Genomic DNA, 19,101 nt, shown 5'->3' on the forward strand with positions numbered 1-19,101 from the left:
AATCGAAAGTTGATATTATGCATTTTGAACGTAGCGCGAAATTAAATTTAATTTCTTGTCCACGAATAAAATAGCTTGCGTCGTCCACAACAGAATGCTGATTTTTTTAAAAAGAACAAAAAAACCCCCAAATTGTTCAAATTGTTCAAACTCTTAAAATGATATTTCCTTGTAATTACAGACAACCGATGTCCAAAAGTCAGTAGCACCGTTACTGGGCAAGAAGCGAGTGAGCCTATGAAGTGATTGCGGTAATTGGTTTAATGAACGTTTTAATGAAAATCAGCTACAGGTCAGGTGCGAGGTCCACTTGACGCCTTCACACATTTCCTCTTATACGTGCTTCTTTTGTACGAATAGAGGTTAATTCTGCACCGTTAACACGTAGCTTTTCACATTGCCTATATTTGTGCAGTCCGCTTAATAGACCACCAGATGTTCCGTTAAACGAAAATGCTGGCAAAGTAAGCCTCTTTATCTTAAGCTTTTTACATTACTTTTTTGATTAGGTTCGCAGGTTCTCGACCGGGTCAGTATTCCAAAAATGCGCTCCTGTGCAAAAGGTGAGGAGCGGACACAGATTGCATTTTAACCCAGTGACATTGTTGATTTTACTCGCATTGCAAGTGGCGTCTCGGAGTCTAAGTATGCTGCCAGCTCGGGGTTCACTGCGTGAAAATCTGCCCACAGGTTGGGTCATTTCGGAGTGCGCTTTTTGTAGCGGGGCAGCTCACCCACAATGGCGCTCTTGCCAACTCGCCGCCGTCGTTGGGGCGACCGAGAGGCATGCGGGCCAGATAATATGTTTCACTTCAAAGTCTTTCGCGAGTGACTCGCCACTTTACAGCACACCCGTGTCTTCCTCTTTCCTTTCTTTTCACGACTTGTCATGGGAGCTGTGAGTCCTTGTCCAAATAGCTCGGACAAAACTGTTGGTTTTCGTGGGAGGTTTCTCAAGCGAGAAGAGCAAGAAGGAAGGTTTTGTTTTACAAGCGTTAAGTCGAGGCGGCGTGTACTGGCGGGAATGTGCTGGTCCTGCTTTAGCTTTGTGTAATAAATGCAGTTTTCGTAAATATTATGAATTCGTGAAGTCCACGCGGATGATCTCTACGTCTTTCGAACTTCATTAACATCAATCAATACATTTAATTTTTAATTTAGATGTGGCGGTGACAATATATATATATATATATATATATATATATATATATATATATATATATATATATATATATACATATATATATACATATATATATATATATATATACATATATATATACATATACATATATGCAGATGTGCAGTGCAGATGTTGAATTGTCCGTGTTCTAACAGCCTCATTGATATTAAACATGAAATAGCATATGAAGTAAGACGGCTTAGTAGACCACGTAAAAGTCTATTGTTAACTGTAGTACTTTACACAGATAATCACGAAAAAAATGCAATTCACGCCAGGTTGTATAAATAGGCCCGAGACAGGTATACAATTTAATATCCACACTCTATCAGAAATTATAAATCGCTTGTTCTCTACACAATGTAGGCCTGTGTCCTGTACTTAACGGGACCTATTACGCACCTATAATCGTTTCGGATAAAAGCATTTACGTTAGTTGTGCATTTTCACGGAGGACATCCAGCCTCGCTGCATGCGCTGGTCTAAGCTGCAAACGCAGCTTTCAAGGTCACCGTCACCGGCGCGAGCGGCGGGCTACCCCTTCGGCTGCGGGGTGTCACGCGCGCCGCGAACCCCGCCCTATTGCAGAAGAAGAAACGTGCTAAAAACACTGGAGTGTTTTAAAAACTGCAGAATTAAAAATCACAGACGAACGTGGCACGGTGCAGCGTGTGACCCTCTGTTGTTATACAACCTCATTTGCATGACAAACTGAGCGGTGTAGCGCGATAACATCTGTAGGTTTTGGTATTCTACACTTTAGGTTGGATTTTTTAAGACTCAGGGTTGCCCCTTTTTTAAAATGACACATTTTTTTCTACTCCACGTGTGTTTTTATCCACGTACACAGGCGGAATAACAGGTAAACAGGTCGCGCACACTCAGATGCGCGCATACCCCCCGCCCCACACACATTATAGTAATGCTTTAAATTACGTTTATATTCATCATCAGTACATGCCCATCTCTACTCAGAGCAATTCAGTATTCGCTGAAATTCTGCTATAATACCACTATAGCCTATATGTTGAGCAAAAGCTGAGCAACGATTATTCACAGCGAACTAGTCTCTGATTGGACGACAGTACGGGCGCGGTGTCAGCCAATGGCGGTGGTTGAATAGAATGGCTCCAGTTGTAAAATGGGCGTGGGGAACCGGGGACACCACGGAGATAAACCAAGTGAACTCCGAAAAGTAGCAGACGTCTACGGACAACTAAAAGTGTAAGTGTGTCAAGACCTACTCGGCTTTTGCTTGTTGCAGATCTGCGCCAAGGCCTGCGTATACCTGGAAAAACGCATGCAAAGATATTTCCAGACATTTCAAATTCACGCGAAGATGTTGCGATTTTGAAAAAAAACTTTAGTCACTTAAAACGTGGCATGATAGTTTTCTGTTTATCTGCGGGGCTATGCTGGGAACGAGACATTTCTTTTAATCGTTCTTTATTATTTTTACACGCCATCATTTAGTCGGCAGATCAAATAGAGCGATGTTGTTGGACGCCAGCCATCAGCTTTCGGGTTTAGGATTTGCTCGGCATCACTCCGCGAGCGAGTCGCAGGACAGGGACGCGAGCTTCATGGAGTCCGCTCACGTGAGCGCCTTTAAGATGAACCATACCGAGCTCTCGCCTGGCCACAGCGCAGCCTTCGCCTCGCAAGCACCCAGCTACACCGCCGCGACACTCGGCGCGCACGCAGTGGCGCACGCCGCATCTTATGCCAGCTCCACTTTCAACTCGACGCGGGACTTTCTTCTGCGCAGCCGTGGATTCGGAGAGGGGACTTCGAGTGGCGGGCAACACCCGCTCTTCAGTTCCGCCACCGGAGCACTCCATCACTCACACCCGGAGGGGCAAGGGCACCTACTTTTCCCCGGCTTCCATGATCAACATGCCTCGCATCACGGCTCTCCAAACGCGCTTAACGGGCGTCTCGGACTACCTAGTGAGGTCTTCGGACGGGCGGATCAGTACCACCAGGTGTCCAATCCGCGGGGCGACCCGTACAGCCAGTATGGCCTAAATATGAGCGTGAATATAGCGGCGCATCACTCGGGAGCGTTCTTCCGCTACATGCGGCAGCAGTGCATAAAACAGGAGCTCATCTGTAAGTGGATCGAGCCGGAGCAACACGGCGAGCACAAGAAGTGCTGCGGCAAAACGTTCAGTACCATGCACGAGCTGGTGACCCACGTCTCCGTGGAGCACGTGGGAGGCCCGGAGCAATGTAATCACGTCTGCTTTTGGGAAGACTGTCCACGGGAAAGCAAGCCCTTCAAGGCGAAATACAAACTGGTCAATCACATACGCGTGCACACGGGAGAGAAGCCCTTCGCTTGCCCATTCCCTGGATGTGGAAAGGTTTTCGCGCGCTCCGAGAACTTGAAAATTCACAAGAGGACACATACTGGTAATTTCACGCAGAATGCATTGTTACATACATGTTTTGAATGTCTCGGATGTTTTATTGCCCTCATACCGTGCCAACAATATATAATGCATTATACTTATTTTTATGTGGGTCAGTACGGATTGCTGTTTGCAACTGTCACTCCTCTCAGATATGCGCAAAATGCATTTCTAGTTAGAATACTTCACGAACTTCTAACCGCTACACTTTGGCTCATCAGCAAGTGCTAGTGCTAATATTCCGTTTCCGTATACTTTTCTGCTGAAGCCAGGCTGCTACAGTGGGGCTATAGATGGAAGCGCTGTTAAGACTACGTGTGAATTGCGCTTTTATTGAGGATGGAATGACGCGTAAATGTGGCGTACTGGTGTGCGGCGAAGACCTGGCGTTTTCTGGTGTATAACTAATACCACCAACTGTAAGCTTTTCTGGCTCTTTTGACGTCAAGCAGCCAAAAACCCGGGAGGGTCTGCAAAGCATAAGAGAAGCAAATACATGCCATTTAAAAAATAATTAGCCCACACTTTCCCATTTAAACAAAAAATATTGCAGATAATATTGTTTGATGTACTGTCGTTTACTTTCTTTTCAGGAGAGAAACCGTTCCTGTGTGAATTCGACGGCTGCGACAGACGCTTCGCCAACAGCAGTGACCGGAAGAAACACATGCACGTTCACACATCCGACAAGCCGTACCTGTGCAAAATGTGCGATAAGTCGTACACTCATCCCAGCTCCCTAAGAAAGCACATGAAGGTACTAATAGTTTGTAGTGCGTCTGCGCGTCATGCGCGTAACCAAATGTCCAAGTGCTCCGGATATTAATATAACTCTGGACACCGGTGAATACCGGTGCTTTCTTCCCCAGGTCCACGACGAGCAAAGCCCAGTAAACGAGTCCTCACCCGCGGGAAGCTCCGGTTACGAGTCGTCCAACTTGGTGTCACCGTGCTCCGAGTCCCAAAGCACCCTGTCGCCTGACTCCGTGGTTCTAAACAACAGCGGACATAATAGCTTAACGTCCAATTTTAGCGAGTGGTACGTTTAATACCGACAAAAATCTAGCAGCTCATGTGGTGTGGTGGGTAGTACGGAGAAATGTATATAGGCTACAAAATAAATGAAGGTTTATGTTTTTTGTTTTGTTTTTTTCAAAACCAGTATTGCACTGTTAACACCGAAGAAGGAGGCTATTATCTGCTGTGTATAATGGGCAGTGGATGTTGTTTTTCTCGTATGAAGAATGTTAGCTTTTCTGTGTTGTCTGAAGGATGTATAAAGTGTGTCTGTGCTTATGTCTTAATGCAATTCCACGAATTATCGTGCTGAAATGGTTTCCTGGAAAAGCCGAATCTTATGACTATTAACGTAACCTGAAAGTGCCAAAATGAACGTGACGTGAAAAAAAAATAATTTTGTGAATGTATTTTTTACGTTGTAATGATATTTTCTTGTAACCAATAAGTTTAGATAAATGACAAACCATTTTAAAATACATGTAGTATTCTTTAGAAGTCAGCAAATGATGTATTGATTACGATGCAAAATATTTATGAACCCTTTTCTGGACTAAATCGTGTACAGTGATGTCACCCTCAGGCCAGTGTGTTTTGTTAAAAACGTTTCTCGGTTTTAAAATATAAAACTGCGATAACCTATGTAAAAATAAATCTTATTAAAAATAAAGTAAATTTTAGTAAATAATATTAATCGTTTGTGTATTTTATAGTCGAGAACAGAGAATAAACAAACTAGCATCCTAATGGACGTTGCATTGATGTATTTTGAAGCATGCTTCATTTATTTTGTGAAATATATTTTTGTTTTGAGTAAATTTAACGTATTTCCTTTAGAGCTAATTGTTTAACATAATTAACCAAGATTATTCCTAATGGTTAAGTCCTTTAAATTTTGATCATTCAAGAATTTGGCGAGGAAAATACATTGTCTTGTAAATGCAGACCTATACGTGCGAAACAAGTCCTATTATAAAGCAAATAACAGCTATATGATTAACTATTTGAATAAGCTCACCCTGACTGAGGTGGAATGGTTTAGGCCTAGCGTATTCGTTATCTAGTTTAAATGCACAAACATAGATAGACGTTTATATCACGATGGAGAAACAGTAGCCTATAGGCTATTTCGTTTTCACTCTAGTCATCTAGTTTCATCACTTTCATCTACTTTTGTGACACGGTTATCTAGCTTTCATCTAGTTTTTCAGAACTGATCCGAAAGAATGAGCAGTTAAGTCCAAGTATATACGTCACATCATTTTCTAACACGATTTCATTTTCACTATATTTAGACTATATGGTTACAGCAATTCGTGTTAATGTTTTTGCATGACCTTAATGGCAGTCTTGCATGACTATGAATACTTTTCCAAGAATTCCTATTTTCTTTTTTTTCCTTTCTTTTTTTCTCGCCTAACCGCTTTACGCACGGTAGAGAAGCTTCTAACCTGAACGGGAACGTCCGTGGGGAGGCAGGTTTCGGCACCAGGAATGTCAGGAATCTCACTGGCTGAAAGGGACAACGCCCCCAATTGTCCTACGTAACTACGTCATTTCAATGCGCAGCAGTCAGCAGCACCGGCTATCATGGCGGCTTACACAATCACTCCAACCTTTCAAAGAGTTTTGCATGCAGTAAAGGTGAGAGTTTCGTCCTTAGGCTTTTAGATCTAGATAAAGTAATGATTTGATAATTGTGAGGGCTGGTTAGAGGCCCGTGCCATAACGTTATAAGGTACAAATCCTTGTTTTACGGACGCAAGCTTTCCGCTAACCAGCTAGCCAGATAGCTAACTCGCTAGCTAACCCAGCAGTCTTGTGTCTCTACAAGTCAGTGTGGACGAGGTCTTCAGATGCGATGACATACTTCATACTTGCACTATCTTTTCCGAAGCACTACTTAATTTGCACGGTTTGTAGATGCCGTGCGACAAATAATTGCTGAATGCAGCGGCTGTCCACGCAGCCCCAATGTCACTGCGCTCTTAACAGGGCTACCCTGATGCTCCGGGTGGCTTTTAAACTTTTAATCGAATCGATTTCAAAGGTCGAATCCAAGCACCAGCTTGGTTAAAATGTGAGAAAATTGTTGTTAATTAAACGAAGCTGTGGGATCAATAACAATGTCATAAAGCGGGCACACCATTCCGTTAATGCTTTAGTCATATATATTTAAATTTGTTGTAACAATCACTTTTTTATTAGCTAGTATCTTATTTAATACTTAATATCTTATTCTTATTGTTAATATACTGTTGGCTTTTGTAAATAAATAATTTACTGTATTGTGATGCTAATTATCAACTACTCCACAACATCAGTAACCTTGAATTGTTGTTATGCGATGCGAAACAATGGTCTGAGATTAATAACGGGACTATGTCTATGGTGTAGCGTGCTACTCTGCATCCCAGGTGCTGGCTCCTAAACTTCCGTGCTCAGTACGTCACCACTCATGACTGGAATGAGAAGGTAAGCCTCAGGCAATCAGGATTCACACTGGCCCCATGGCCGCATTTCTGGGAATGTCAGACTCTGGGCCTGGGATCAGTCTGTGTCCTGTCATGTCCAAGTAAATATCATTATGTAAGATGAAAGATGACTGCTCTTAGATCAGTGTTCGGTGTCTGGGGCTTTTTGTTAATAAAAAAATGTTTTGTGTTTGGTGTTTATGAGCACAGCATTTTTCTTTTTGTGTGGTCGCTCTCACTAAGTGTCTTTCTTTCTTTCTCACACGCATGACACACTTTCTTTTTGAACCAAATGTCTTCAGCTGCTCGGCCTCTAATACAAACAACATGCCAGCATCCTAGTTGCTTTGATCTGCCTCCTTCAAACAAACAGCCAGTGCCCAGAGGCTCTGAGGTTGTGTGTGTGTGTGTGTGTGTGTGTGTGTGTGTGTGTGTGTGTCTCACTGGGTTTCGGAATGGGGGTGGTTTAGAGTAACACTCACTGTGAGTGAATGGAGCAAAATGTGTTTTGGGGTAAACATTTGTGTGTTGTGATCTGAAGGGCAGTCCCGTCTGGCCCATGCTCTCCACTCTGACGCTTCCTGCAAGTGCTTTTTGCACGTTTTGTGTTAATGGTGTAAGGCAGAGACCCGCTGTGACTGCGTGGCAGGCCAGCACACACCGGGCCTCGCACACGCAACCTGGTTCTGGTGCTACTGAGCCTGTGACTCCAGCTATGGTCTGTAGACTGGCGCAGATGTCGGTGGAGATGGGCAACCTGACAGGAGGGTTCTGATCTACAGGGGTAGACCTTTTAGAGAAGGTCTTTGGTTGTAATTAGCAAGGCAGACATTTTAAATAGACAAAAAAACATTGCTGGCAGATGTATTCTGCAGAGAAGCGAAAGTGTGAGACATACATACTCAGACATGCACCGACCGGGCAAATGACATGTTGTCAAAACAGATGTCTTAAATACTCTCTGTTTTGTGTCTCTTCCTTCAGACCTTTGATAAGATCCTCATTGCAAACAGAGGAGAGATTGCCTGCAGGGTAAGTGGTGTGTGTGTGTGTGTGTGTGTGTGTGTGTGTGTGTGTGTGTGTGTGTGTGTGTTTCATTAGGAGTAAATGTCCTACCATGGAAGTTCCTCAAACACTTCTAGATGTGGGTCTATATGAATATCAGATAAAGAATTCAGACCTTTTTTTCCTGGTCAAAGTACCTTAATAAAAAATGCCTGAGTGAATGTTAATTAGGGAATTGAGCTCCTGAGACTCTCCAGCCTGGACACTTACTGAATCAGTCAGTGTGTGTTGTGCAGGTATCCAAATACAAGTTCCTTTTCACTACCCACATACTGCACATTCATCCAGATTCTGTGAAGTACACTTTTACATGGAAACCAATCCCTCTCCTGCACAAGTCTCACGAGTGTTTCACAAATAAACAAATACGATTTTCAGAATATATAACCTGACAGAAAAAAACAAGTTGATGTTCTTTAATTCCATTTTTGCACCGTGGTGCCCTGGTGGAGTGGACCAAGCTGAGGTGTTGACTGCACAGGCGTGCAGGCTCCTGCCTACGTGGGTGCGTTGGCATTTTCTCAACTCTGTGTTGGGCTCTTTGCGCCTCCTTAGGTGATTAAAACCTGTAAGAAGATGGACATCCGGACGGTGGCCGTGCACAGTGATGTGGACTCAAGTTCGGTGAGTGTGTCCCGCCAAACAGCTTGAGTAGAAAGACCCTGTGCTCCCCTCAGCTCTGTGACTGATGGCTGTCAATCATCCCACTGTTCCATATGTATAGAGGAGGTGATGAGAGTGTCTTTCACACTAGGTCCAGGCTGCCTCCCTGCTGCTTGGGTCTAAACTGGGGGAGGGCACATGGTTTGGGAGGGGGGGATGGGGAGAAGTCATGCATGTGATTGGATGTCTCTAAGGAGATCCCAAATAAAGATCCCTGTCAAACAGAACAGTAGGGGAGCTTCTTATATGCGTATGAGAGGAGTTTTGCTGGTCTGTATTTGCTGGGCTGGTCTTTTTGAGGAGGTTGCCTTTTTGGGGTGGGGGTGGGGTGTTATATGCAGAGTTTACCAGCAGACTTGCTGAATATTGGAAACATTCCTCGACACCAAGTGGAAGAGTTCTGTTTTGTGTTATTTCCTTGCAGCAGATCTGATTAGTCTAATGTAAAAGTAGATAATTACCCGGAGGGGGGGTGGGGGGGGTTCTCATTGAAGTTACAAAAGCTCTGGGCCCAGTCCGTGTAAACGGTGATTTGTCTCTGCGCTTGTCTAAGACACGAGCTGCGTTTGACCGGACGTTTGGAGGTTCATCTCTTGCTTTGCTCTTGGGGGTGTTACTTCCCCCTCTTCACAGGACACTTTCTTAGCTCCGCTGCACCCCCCACCCTGTGGTCCACCCCAAACACACCTGTTTGTCATCAGGCCTGACGTGAGATGAATGGGTTGGGAGTTTAGAAGAGGTGCTGGAGAACAGTGAATCTCAGGAGGTGCCAGGGAACATTTTCAGCGTTTATTCCCACACTGGTGGGAAAGCGACGGAGCGCGTCACGTTGCGTTCCCCGTTAGTCGAGCGAGGCTGTGGGCTACTTCCACAGGGAGACACCGGCTTCCCCTGGCCTGGAGGACCTGGTGCCTGTGGGATCTCAGAGGTGCTGTGGCTTACCAGGTGGCAGAGGAAAGTAGTTCCAGGTGGAAGGGGTTGGAGCCCCGGCGGGCAGGGCGGGGCCAGGCCGAGTGTGGGCGGGGCCCAAGTAAACGTCCTGGAGGTCCGTGGTGAAAGAGGTCTCAGAAACACAGCCATCGTTCACGTCTCGGTTGTGTTCAGAACGCCGACACACCTCTGGGTCCTCCAGGTCTGTGTTCTAAACCACAACTGAAGGGCGACTGTGTGCGTTTCCTTACCTTTAAAAATCGAAATCGTAATAATAGACTTGTTAAGTTGTCGAGCTTGACGCTTTATCAGTGAAACCGAAGCGCCGTGTAGAGCACGGGACAGACATAGAACCGGCTATGCTATTCTTATACGCAGCGGAGAGGAAGGTGGTGCGTGAGGGAGTGGTGTGTGTGAACGCGGCATCACGTCGCGTGTGTGTCTCCGTCTTCGTGAGTGTGTGTTAAGTGAAGCAGGCGTGGAAGGAGGCAGCTGGTTAATGTTGTGATCGCCAACACCCCCACCCCCGATGCAGTTGTCAGCTTAATGTTTGTCCTGGGTGATGTCTGTCACTTAGCCAGATACATTTCTAGTTGGGTGTGTGTGTGTTTGGGGGTTAAATCATGCCCGTCTTTATATCGTGTGGTACCGTATTGTTAGTGGACTGGTGTAATCTTACGGCAATAAAAATAATCAGTCACTGAACATATCCAAAGTTTGTCACTTGAGCATATCCGGAGTGGGGATTGTTTCACACGTGTGCGTGTGTGTGCGTGTGTGTGTTCCCTCAGGTTCATGTGAAGATGGCAGATGAGGCTGTGTGCGTAGGCCCCGCCCCCACCAGTAAGAGTTACCTCAACATGGACGCCATCATGGACGCCATCCGACAGACAGGAGCTCAGGCTGTAAGAGTGGGTGTGGGTGTGTGTGGGTGTGTGCTGTGTGGGGTGATGGTACGTGGTGGTGTTGAGGTGTGGAATACAGCCTTATGTTGCGTTTCCCAGCTTCCCTCTCTGTTTCTCCAGGTGCATCCTGGGTATGGGTTCCTCTCTGAGAATAAGGAGTTTGCCAGGAGGCTGGTGAGTATCTCTGGTTGAGAGAGTGAGTGAGTGAGTGAGAGAGAGATGAATATTCAAATGACTTTTACAGTTGGGGTCAAAATGAACCCCCCCCCTTTGCATGCTGATCTCCTCCCCCCCCCCCCCACACACACACAGTGTGTTTTTATAATTAACAGCTCGAGCCCCCCCTGTAGTAATTTAATTAAAGGTGTGATGTATAAGGTGAGATTATTTGCAGGTCAAATAAAGACATGGAGGCCAAACGGTCACACTAACACCTCCTCCTCTCCACACTAACTCCTCAGTTCATCTCCTCCTCTCCACACTAACTCCTACACACTCACTCCTCAGTTCACCTCCTCCTCTCCACACTAACTCCTACACACTAAATCCTCGGTTCACCTCCTCCTCTACACACTGACTCTACACATTAACTTCTCAGTTCACCTCCTTCTCTCCACACTAACTCCTCAGTTCACCTCCTCCTCTCCACACTAACTCCTCGGTTCACCTCCTCCTCTCCACACTAACTCCTCGGTTCACCTCCTCCTCTCCACACTGACTCTATACACTAACTCCTCAGTTCACCTCCTCCACTCCACACTCACTCCTCAGTTCAACTCCTCCTCTCCACACTAACTCCTACACACTAACTCTTTAGTTCACCTCCTCCTCTCCACACTGACTCTACACACTAACTCCTCAGTTCACCTCCTCCTCTCCACACTCACTCCTCAGTTCACCTCCTCCTCTCCACACTGACTCTACACACTAACTCCTCAGTTCACCTCCTCCACTCCACACTAACTCCTCGGTTCACTTCCTCCTCTCCACACTGACTCTCCATACTAACTCCTTGGTTCACCTCCTCCTCTCCACACTAACTCCTACACACTAACTCCTCGGTTCACCTCCTCCTCTCTACAGTACCTTTTCCACTGTCTCTTCTGTTTATTGTAGATAGGCCTCACATATGTTTATGATAAATGTCTTAAAAGTCCTTGCTATGGTATTTATAAAAAAAAAACAAACAAAAAAAAAAAAAAAAAAAAAAAACCTAATTCCTAAGCGCTGTCAAATTAATTCTGGTAAGGTTTTCATTTCAAGTGTTGTTTTGTACTGCGAAACAGTCCAGAGACTGTGGTCTGCGTCATGGGGTTTTTTGGGCCGTGCTGTTGGCCCAGGCGTTTTGATTGGAATCTGACCAAGGAGACAGTCAGGCAAGCGGAACCGTAGGTGGGGTAGGCTATATTGCCATGGCAACTGCACCAAGCCCATGCCAGCCTGACGTCTCCATCCTCCCTCACTGGACACGAGTCCGTAGCAACAGGACTCCTGACACTTTATGGACAAATGCAAACATGGTCACAGTGTGATCCGATCCCTGTCAATACTGACAACCCGGCTCTCCCTCTCTAACGCCATCACGTGCGCGCACACACACACAAACACGCAATCTCACACACACACACATATACTCTCTCACACATATACACACACACACACACACAAACACGCAATCTCACACACACACACATATACTCTCTCACACACACACACGCAATCTCACACACACACACACATATATATATATATATATATATATACTCACACACACACAAACACGCAATCTCACACACACACAAACTCACACACACATACACGCAAGCTCACACACACACTCTCTCTCACACACACAAACACGCAATCTCACACACACACAAACACACACACACACACACGCAAGCTCACACACACACTCTCTCTCACACACGCAATCTCACACACATGCGCGCACACACATACACGCAAGCTCACACACACACAAACACACACACACACACACGCAAGCTCACACACACACTCTCTCTCACACACTCTCTCTCACACACATGCGCGCACACACACACACGCAAGCTCACACACACACTCTCTCTCACACACGCAATCTCACACACATGCGCGCACACACATACACGCAAGCTCACACACACACAAACACACACACACACACACGCAAGCTCACACACGCAAGCTCACACACACACTCTCTCTCACACACATGCGCGCACACACATACACGCAAGCTCACACACACACAAACACACACACACACACACGCAAGCTCACACACACGCTCTCTCTCACACACATGCGCGCACACACATACACGCAAGCTCACACACACACAAACACACACACACACACACGCAAGCTCACACACACACTCTCTCTCACACACATGCGCGCACACACATACACGCAAGCTCACACACACACAAACACACACACACACACACGCAAGCTCACACACACACTCTCTCTCACACACGCAAGCTCACACACACGCTCTCTCTCACACACGCAAGCTCACACACATGCGCGTGCGTGCAGGCATTCACTTGTCACTCTTCTCTGCAGTGAGATGGAGGGAGGGATCTGATAGAATGTGACGAAGGAGATGAGTATATCCACAAAGGCTCCTCCCTCCTGCACTCTTTCCCTTCATCCCTCTCTCCCTTCGCCTCCTTCTCTCCCTCTCTCCCTCATTCTGTATCTCAGATCAGTTGCCCTACTGAGCTGTCATCCGTCAAACACTGACTTTTGCGAACACCTCATGCTGCACGTTTACGTGTCAAGATCGCTGCAGATGTGCTCGCTGTTTCACATATACGCTTGCGTGCGCGCGTGTGTGTGTGTGTGTGTGTGTTGATGTGCAGACTTGATCAGCAGGGCTTGCTCCGCAGTGTGATGGGGTGTGTGGGTGTGTGTTTGCGTGCGCGAGCAGAGGTGTTCAGTAGGCATGCTCCGCAATGCGGTGATGTGATGTGATGTGTGTGATATCAGTAGGCATGCTCCACGGTGCGGTGACGTCGTGGTGATGGAGTGGGGTTCCTCTGAAAACTCCTTTGATCTAAATCGGGCTCTGGCAGGAAGTGCGAACACTCTGTCTTATACGCACGCGCACAAAGGCAAGCGTCGCCACAGCAACCTTGGCCTCACACTGGTTCCCCCTAGAGTAGTAGCGGCCCTGGCACATGCGTGCATTAGCCCGTTAGCTGTGTGTCTGAGCCGCCAGTCTTGGTGCTTCCTAGAACATTAACTTTCCGTTGCCATGGTTATTTCAAACATAACGTGCCCCTGTGTTTCAGAGTGTGTGTGGTGCGTGTAGATACCTGAACCCGCCTGTAGTAACTGACCACCTGTGAATGTGGTATTTGTGCAAATGACTAGCTCAGACCCCCCCCCCAATAACGTTTCTCAACTCTCCATCTTCTCTCACACACACACTCACACACACAGATGAGTGGGCAGTCCGCTGCCTTCTGTGTGTGGAAATGAAGATGTCATTACATTAGCAGTTGAATGATGACCCCCACCCCCCTTCACACACACACACACACACACACACACACACACACACACACACACACACATATGAATACAAAGTGATTGAGTCCCCTCTCTCTGAATGGGAGCCCCCTCAGCCTGACAGTTAGTACACTTTTATGCAGTGTAAACGACTGGCCCGAGGCCCAGTGGGATTACCCCTGTGGGTTACCCCTTTACCATGCTAAAGGGACCTCGCTTCTGAAAAGCCCAGAGCAGATTGACTTGTCTTGAAGTGGGAATTTTGGGGGAGATGGAAAGTGTGTGTGTGTGTGTGTGTGTGTGTGTGTGTGTGTGTGTGTGTGTGTGTGTGTGTGTGTGTGTGTCAGTCTTGCACACATATACTACCATCATATAAACGCTACCATGGTTTTTGTATTGGTGTTATTTAGACGCTATCTGTGCCTTCTTCCTCTCTAATACACACACACACACATACACTCACACACAAAATCACATGTGCACGCACACTCTGGAAGTGTGAAAATGAGCAGAAGGAGGGAGGGAGTGTGTGAGTGACAGTTGAATAGTCAAAGGTGTTTTTATTGGGTTTCATTAGTCACATCCCACAGAGAGAGAGAGACGGAGAGCATTTAGTCACTGTTGTGCACTATAACTACGGACACAAACTAGTCCAATCGCATCGCTAACGACCGATAAATAGCGGACACAAGGTTCATGTTTCATTTCACTTCTCATTGTGTTTAGTATGTGTTTGCTATTGTATAATTGTGCTATAAGTTTTTTTAAAGCACTTCACATGCTTTAAAGTACTCGATTTACGGTCATTATTATCCTTTGTGAAATCGCAATTCCCTCTTTTTTTGGGTCACTTTGATTCCAAAAATAAGAGGCCAATTAAAAAGAAAGCAACGATTTAATATTAATATGAATTAATATTATAAGAAGATTAATATGAATTAATATTATAATATTAAGATTAAGACATTAAGATTTATTTCACATTGGTATCTCTCCCCCCTCCTCCTAAGCCTGACACTAATCGCATTGTTTTGCAGGAGTCACGGGGTCAGATCTCTCTCCTAATGACAGACTCCTCTCTGTGTATGCTGGCCCGGGGCCTTCTGTCTGTAGTACATTAGCCAGGAAGTCATAACCTCCCGATTCCTGAGCATTACAAAGGAAGTGGAGGTGGAAGTCCATCTTCCTGTGCTGCACTCGGCCCACGCTGCTGGCCTGCTCACATCCACTCCAGGCTCGCTGTTCCCTTTTCTTGAACTTCAAAGTTCCAAGAGTCTGTTTGGGATTTAGTTTGTCTTACAAACTCAGTCGGATACCTGCTTGTTTTTTTTCCCTTTCAACTGAGGGTTTTCTTTGGCTAGCACAAAAGGGTTTGAAGTTCAGGTAGACTTTTAGAATACACCACCCACTTTGTGTCATAGGTCGTGCTAACTTGATTTATTTAAGATGATCAAGTGTGTGCCTAACTGTAATTATTATTATTTTTGGACAGGCAGCTGAGGGGGTCACTTTCATCGGTCCTGACACACATGCTATCCAGGCGATGGGAGATAAGATTGAGAGCAAGCTCATCGCCAAAGCCGCCCGAGTCAACACTATTCCTGGCTTTGATGGAGTCGTCAAGGTGAGGCCAACCATTGGGCGGCTGATCACAAAACACAGACACACACACACACACACACACACACACACACACACACACACACACACCCCCTCCGTAAATACAGTATTCCCACAGTCACTTTGCATGTTGCCCTCACACACGTCCGTCAGAAGCATCTGTGCAGCCGCCGCCTCTATGCTGTGCCTCGGCCCGAGCTCGCGTCTCTCCTCCACCCCTCACTGATTCTGTATCTGCGCTCTCTTGTGTAGCGTCACGCTTCTTCTTAAGTTAGCAGCAAGACTGGAGGAACAAAGTTAGTCGGACTCCTAAAGTCCACCCGTCGTCGTCGTCGTCTTTTCCCCCTTGACTTTCCCTCTCTGCTCCTCTTTTTGGTCTTTGTAACCCTCCACCCCTCCCCCGTTTAGGGGGTGCTTTAACGCTCTGGCCTTGCTGGTTGTTTTGACGCTTCCTGGCCTTATTGACTCCATAAACGCGAGCCGAGGCTCTCGGGCCGCGGCAGACAAAGGCAGCTCTCGGGGCGGGCCGTTACCATATGAGAGAGCGTGCTAACGACCGCCCGCGCCAGCCCCCAGATCGCTATCCCCCTCTCACACGCACACTCTAAAACAGCCCTCGTTTGGCGGAAGACTCGGCTGCGCTGTGGGGTTTCTCACCTTGCTCTGATTAGATGGACTTGTTTAGTTTGCTGCGAGGACAGTAATGGTGCTTTGGGTTTAATAGTCTTGGGGGTCACGGTGCTGTTTAACGTGCCCTGCAGTGGTTATCATCTTAAACCAAGTAACATGTGAGTGTGATCATAAGCCTGTCAATGTTTGTTCATAATGCATTTGGGTTTTTTTGTTTTTTTTTCTTGTGTTGTATTCATAACTTGATTTAATGTATTCTTAAACAATTCAGATTAGCAAGAGAGAGCAATCCGAAACCCTAAAGTGATATCTATCATAAAATGTTGCCATTGGGGCCAATCTCACAAGGAAAGATTAGTGACAAACAAACATAATTAGCAATGCGGAGTACTCTGCCCTCTACTGGTCGGGATGGTGAACCACACCACCATTGCCTTCACTGGCCCATTACAGTAACTCCTTGGTGCCTTAATTTCCAAACTGGTATTGCTACAGCATTGATAACGTCACTGTTTCTGTGTGATGGACTGTGCGGAGTTCCTTACTGTGTTTTGGTTTGTTTTGCAGGATGCAGAGGAGGCTGTGAAGATTGCGCGTGAGCTCGGTATGGACCGCTCCAGCCAGGTGTTTCTGTACCACACCTCACTCCCTTGCCCAGTCCTGGAGGACGGTCGTGCGTCTCTTCTGCTCCAGGGCACCTGCGAATGTCTCGATGAGAAACGTCACGAGAGAAGCGCGCTGCGCAGTGCGGTGCTGCCAGTCTGCGGTGCCTCTGAGCAGAAGACGCGCAGCACGGCGACCAAACCAGCGCGTTCGCGCGGTACCCTTGCGCGCTTGGCTCTGCTTGCGTACGACCGTCACTACGGAGACTCGGGACCCCATTAGCCTGTTACCCTTCATTAGCCGTTCGGTTTTCTGCTCACGTGTGGCCCTTCCTTGGCATGAGCGAGACGTCAGTGGCGGCGTGCTGATGAGTGCAGGTGTGTCTGTCTCCTAGGTTACCCGGTTATGATTAAGGCGTCAGCCGGAGGTGGAGGAAAAGGTATGAGGATAGCCTGGAGCGATGACGAGACCAGGTGAGACTAGCACGACTGACAGATATGGTAGTATTAAAAACGAAAGGTCCCCCTTTTTAAATAGCTGTCAGTCAAAATCGGTTTGTACGTCATGTCGCTGCTTTTAAATCCAACAAGAGTGTAAAAGAAATCACGCACTGCTTCAATAAGTGTTTGTAGAGAGGCAAGACATTACTTTTAATACAAAATGAAAAGAGGCTGTGTGTGTGCGCGCGTGTGTGTGTGTCTGTGTGTGTGTGTGTGTGTGTGCGCGTGCGCGCGGGAGTGGGAGTGTGAGCTGTGATAAGAACGATTGAACTTTTTAAATAGGTTGCGGTTAATGTGTGTTTATGGCGTTTGATGTGTGGTGGCTATAGCTGACCGTGTCTGTTCCTCTAATGAAGGACTATAGCGTTTGCTCTGACTGAGGAGGTGTGACTTCATTACTTAAGCTATTTTCACACGAGCTTCAGGTGACGCGCGCTCTCTCTCTCTCTCTCTCCCTCCCTCTCTTGCTGATAAAATGCATAGTGAGCCTTATCTCTATTGCCTCCTTTATCTTCCAGGGTGATCTCATGCCTTGGTTTTGAGTTGTAATTGGATTCATCCCACACGCCGGGCCCGACACACACACACACACACACACACACACACACACACACACACACACACACACACACACACACACACAGTGAGAGTGAGGGGAGACTAAAGAGATCAACAGCTGATAACACCACAGCTTCGCTCCCCTCTGTCACCTTAACAGCACCACTGCAGCCGACCAATCAGAACAAGTCACCCTAAGAGCTCGGCCAGTGAGGGCGGCGAATGCATTTTATCATGAATTTGACTTGCTAGGACACAAATCTCCCTTGATATTATTTAAAGAGTGAAATGGCCTTTGACCTTTGCAGTAAGTTCCAAAGGCAGACAGTTTTGGCTCCTGTCCCGTCTCCACAGGGAAGGCTTTCGCTTCTCCTCCCAAGAGGCCGCCTCCAGCTTCGGAGACGACCGGCTCCTTATCGAGAAGTACATCGACAACCCCCGGCACATCGAGATCCAGGTCTGTGTGTGTGTGTGTGTGTGTGTGTGTGTGTGTGTGTGTGTGTGTGTGAGTGTGAGGGGGGGGTCGAGGTCGGGGTCGGGGTCGGGGTCATGTCTTATGTCTTAGAGGGGATCCCCTGTCAGAGTGGAAGACTTTGACCTGCGTGTAGGACCAACTTCTGCAAGGATCCTGTCACACACTGCTGTGGTCCATGTGTGCCAAGTGTTCGTGGTGGTAATGGGGTCCTGTAATGTGTGTGTGTGTGTGCGTGTGTCCGCGCGCATGCAGGTGTTGGCAGATAAGCATGGAAATGCTCTCTGGTTGAACGAGAGGGAGTGCTCCATCCAGAGACGAAACCAGAAAGTTGTGGAGGAGGCACCCAGGTGTGTGTGTGTGTATGTGTATGTGTGTGTGGATAAGAGCAGGAGAACGTTTAGATTTAGACTGGTGTGTTCTTGTAGCAGTAGAGTATTGAGGAATGTCAGGACTGTGTGAGAGGATCGTCGAACCAAATGACAGTCGGGATGTGATGACGATCAGCAGTTTTTACGTGTGTTCACATGTCACTTATG

At 46.8% G+C, this 19,101-nt stretch overlaps 2 protein-coding genes across 4 annotated transcripts in view; both read left to right on the forward strand.

Annotated features, from left to right (window-relative positions):
* The first annotated feature begins 2,216 nt into the window (after positions 1-2,216).
* On the forward strand, positions 2,217-5,326 carry zic2b (zic family member 2 (odd-paired homolog, Drosophila) b). The gene is made up of 3 exons (XM_027022317.3): positions 2,217-3,598; positions 4,191-4,354; positions 4,467-5,326. Exons 1-3 carry the CDS (start codon positions 2,677-2,679, stop codon positions 4,644-4,646), a joined length of 1,266 nt encoding a protein of 421 aa, XP_026878118.2. The 5' UTR covers positions 2,217-2,676; the 3' UTR covers positions 4,647-5,326.
* An 816-nt stretch (positions 5,327-6,142) lies between these two features.
* pcca (propionyl-CoA carboxylase subunit alpha) overlaps positions 6,143-19,101 on the forward strand; it is a 31,627-nt gene continuing 18,668 nt past the window's right edge. For 2 of the 3 annotated variants that reach the window (XR_014118163.1, XM_035534778.2), the window contains exons 1-11: positions 6,143-6,258; positions 7,012-7,089; positions 8,073-8,120; positions 8,709-8,777; positions 10,538-10,651; positions 10,772-10,825; positions 15,672-15,803; positions 16,997-17,033; positions 17,427-17,505; positions 18,445-18,547; positions 18,818-18,912. Coding sequence is in view for 2 of the 3 variants with exons in the window: in XM_035534778.2 (XP_035390671.1) it covers positions 6,205-6,258; positions 7,012-7,089; positions 8,073-8,120; positions 8,709-8,777; positions 10,538-10,651; positions 10,772-10,825; positions 15,672-15,803; positions 16,997-17,033; positions 17,427-17,505; positions 18,445-18,547; positions 18,818-18,912 (863 nt within the window). In the remaining variant the exon portion in view is untranslated. The remainder of the gene's footprint in view (positions 6,259-7,011; positions 7,090-8,072; positions 8,121-8,708; positions 8,778-10,537; positions 10,652-10,771; positions 10,826-15,671; positions 15,804-16,996; positions 17,034-17,426; positions 17,506-18,444; positions 18,548-18,817; positions 18,913-19,101) is intronic. The other variant, XM_081701027.1, reaches the window with a different exon arrangement.

Source organism: Electrophorus electricus, chromosome 18, assembly GCF_041902795.1.
Source record: "Electrophorus electricus isolate QZ-2024a chromosome 18, ASM4190279v1, whole genome shotgun sequence".
Classification (NCBI taxonomy): Eukaryota; Metazoa; Chordata; class Actinopteri; order Gymnotiformes; family Gymnotidae; genus Electrophorus; species Electrophorus electricus.